The 2,500-nt window shown below is 44.0% G+C and overlaps 1 protein-coding gene across 1 annotated transcript in view; it reads right to left on the reverse strand.

The window, feature by feature from the left end:
- Window positions 1-2,500, reverse strand: part of LOC125026219 (flocculation protein FLO11-like) — a 9,476-nt gene that overhangs the window by 4,418 nt on the left and 2,558 nt on the right. Inside the window, exon 4 of the mRNA XM_047614523.1 lies at window positions 1-1,649. This exon is cut by the window's left edge and continues 316 nt beyond it. Within this exon, the coding sequence (XP_047470479.1) occupies window positions 1-1,649 (1,649 nt within the window). The remainder of the gene's footprint in view (window positions 1,650-2,500) is intronic.

Consider the following 2,500-nt stretch of genomic DNA (forward strand, 5'->3'; position numbering starts at 1 on the left):
CTAGAAATCGATTTAGCTTTAGCGTTAGGCCTAGGATCGGACACTTTAGAAGAGGTTAATGGAGTCTGGTTTTGCCGAGACCGATGTTTGGAGAATGTGTTTGTGTTGGCCTGAAGTTTGGAAGCGGATATGGATTCTTGCGATAGTTTCTGAGTGGGAGTTGGCGAAGCGAGGGAGGATGAGGCTTTGGCACCAAGCGAAGCTGTCGTTATTGATGAAGCTGAGGATGAAGAGGAGGGCGTGCCTTTCGGATGGGACGGATGAAGAGGAGAAGGCTGAGGAGGAGGAGTAGAAAAGGGTCGCGGAAAGGATTTCGATGGCCGTGAAGGGTTGGAAGAAAGAGGAGACGGTACCGGGAGAGGATTCGAAGCATGTCCAGACTGAGAAAAGGGATGAAAGGGAGGTTCTAGTTCCTGAGAAACTTTTAACGATACCGGTGAAGCAGGCGAGTTAAAGACTGGGGCACGCTGAGTATCAATGATAGAAGAAAGTTCATGGAAGGGTCTATTTGATTGCGAAGAAGGCTGGGAGAACACCTGAATAGCTTTTGAGAGTCGTAAAGAATTTGGAGGAAGAGGTGTCTTTTGATCAGAAGAAATGGCAGTCGATTTTGTAATCTGAGGAAGTCGGGAAGAATGAGAAGTAACTAAAGGTTGTTCTAAATGTTGAGAGAGACTCTGAATATTTAAAGAGGGACTGGAAGGAGTAGCAAACGACTGAGAAAGGGAATGAGCTGGTTCGAGAGACTGAGTAGGCAAAGAGACTCCTGGATGTAGAGGAAACAGGTTAGGAAGTTCCAAATATTGTGAAGGCGCATTTAATGCTTTTACCGGAGACGGGGAAACAGGAGGTGCGAAAGAATCAGAGGAAGACTGTGAAGACGAAGATCCAGGAGATTCAAATATAAAGATTGGCTGTGATGTTACGATACTAGAATGGACCGGATCTGAGACATCCGATACATTTGAGCTGAAGGAATGAGGACCACTTGGTGACGGAAGGAAGGAAGCTGAAGAATCAGATGGTAGTAAGTTGTGAATTATTAAATTTTCCGAAACTGGAGAACGTTGCGAAGAGGAGTGGCCAGAGGTGAGGGACCTGTCGTGACTTGGCTGCAGTGAAGATTGAGGGAAAGTGGTATAGCGCGAGGAGACTGTCAGTCCCTTCGCGAGGAACCTTGGGTCTTTGGCCTGGGATATTGTGGGGTTTGCAGGAGAGAAGGAAGAGGAAGGGGGGGAGGCTACAAGTCTGGAGGCTGTTGAAGTCGAGGAAGTCTTCGAAGTCACGTAATCACTGTTATCTCGATAACCACCAACTGCGACAGGCTTGGAGGGCCCGTCTCTCTGCGGGCCCTTGGATGTCTTCTGGCTAGTGTGCTCCTGTAGAAGCAACGGGGAATCTTCATCTTTCTCCTTCTTATCCTTGTTGGGGCGACTCTTGATCTTGCGATGGGGTGTCGTGACCTGTGGCGGGAAGTAGGTCCTGGCGCCCTCGGGAAGGAGGGTGAGGGCGGTGCTGGGCGGCGGGTCCTCGTCAACGTCCACGCGGATGAAGTACGAAAGTCCTGTGAGGTCTTTTGCCCCGACCGGCTGCCGAAGTACCACCGGAAGCTCTTGATATGAGCTCTTGAAGCGAATCTGCCTCTGCCGCTGCGGGGATAATGAAGAGGTTAAGAGATTCGGTGTCCGTAATACATTTTTTTTTTATCACTGTTATGGAAATCTAGGCTATTAGCAAATAAGGAACTGAAATCATGTTAGTGGTCTCTACCGATACGTAATTCATGATAAGCCTGTCTCACTTCAGCAAAAAACAATTATTGACAATCACCATGAAACCAGAACCAGAGTAAACGATGCAAAAATAAGTAAAAATAAAAGGAAATTAACCCTCGAATGTCAAAAGAATATTTAAATCAAATGGATGTGCAGTTAATGAATAGATTGACATACGATTGCATATTTAAGATGAAATACACAAACTTTTAACCCAGTCCCTTGAACATGGTACGTCATGTACTAAAAGAAAACATAATTATAGATCACTTCCCTCCTCCATATTTCCGTGCAGTGAGCATTTTATCAGAGATAAATGAACTCACTGTTTATGATCAGGTATTGATTAAGAGGTGGTCTTATCTCTTAATCCCCTCCTCCCCACAGACACACAGGTATAGGATTTAAACGCAAGATGACAAGACAAGAATAAGAAAAAGAATAAGAATGAAATGATATAATGACAAGGATAAGAACAAGAATGAAATTTAATAATGACAAGAATAAGAATAAGAATAAGAATGAAATGATATAATGACAAGAATATGAATAAGAATTAAATTATATAATGACAAGAGTAAGGATAAGGCGAAGAAAAAAAAGAAAAAAGAAAAAAGAAGAAAGGAAAAAATCATCTACTCCGAAGCAGAAACATTTACTTGTATCATGAGCAAATTTCTTGTTCTTCTTCTTGTTCATTAACGCCCTCCTGGACGCCGTCTGAC

This window comes from Penaeus chinensis, chromosome 6 (assembly GCF_019202785.1).
Source record: "Penaeus chinensis breed Huanghai No. 1 chromosome 6, ASM1920278v2, whole genome shotgun sequence".
NCBI lineage: Eukaryota > Metazoa > Arthropoda > Malacostraca > Decapoda > Penaeidae > Penaeus > Penaeus chinensis.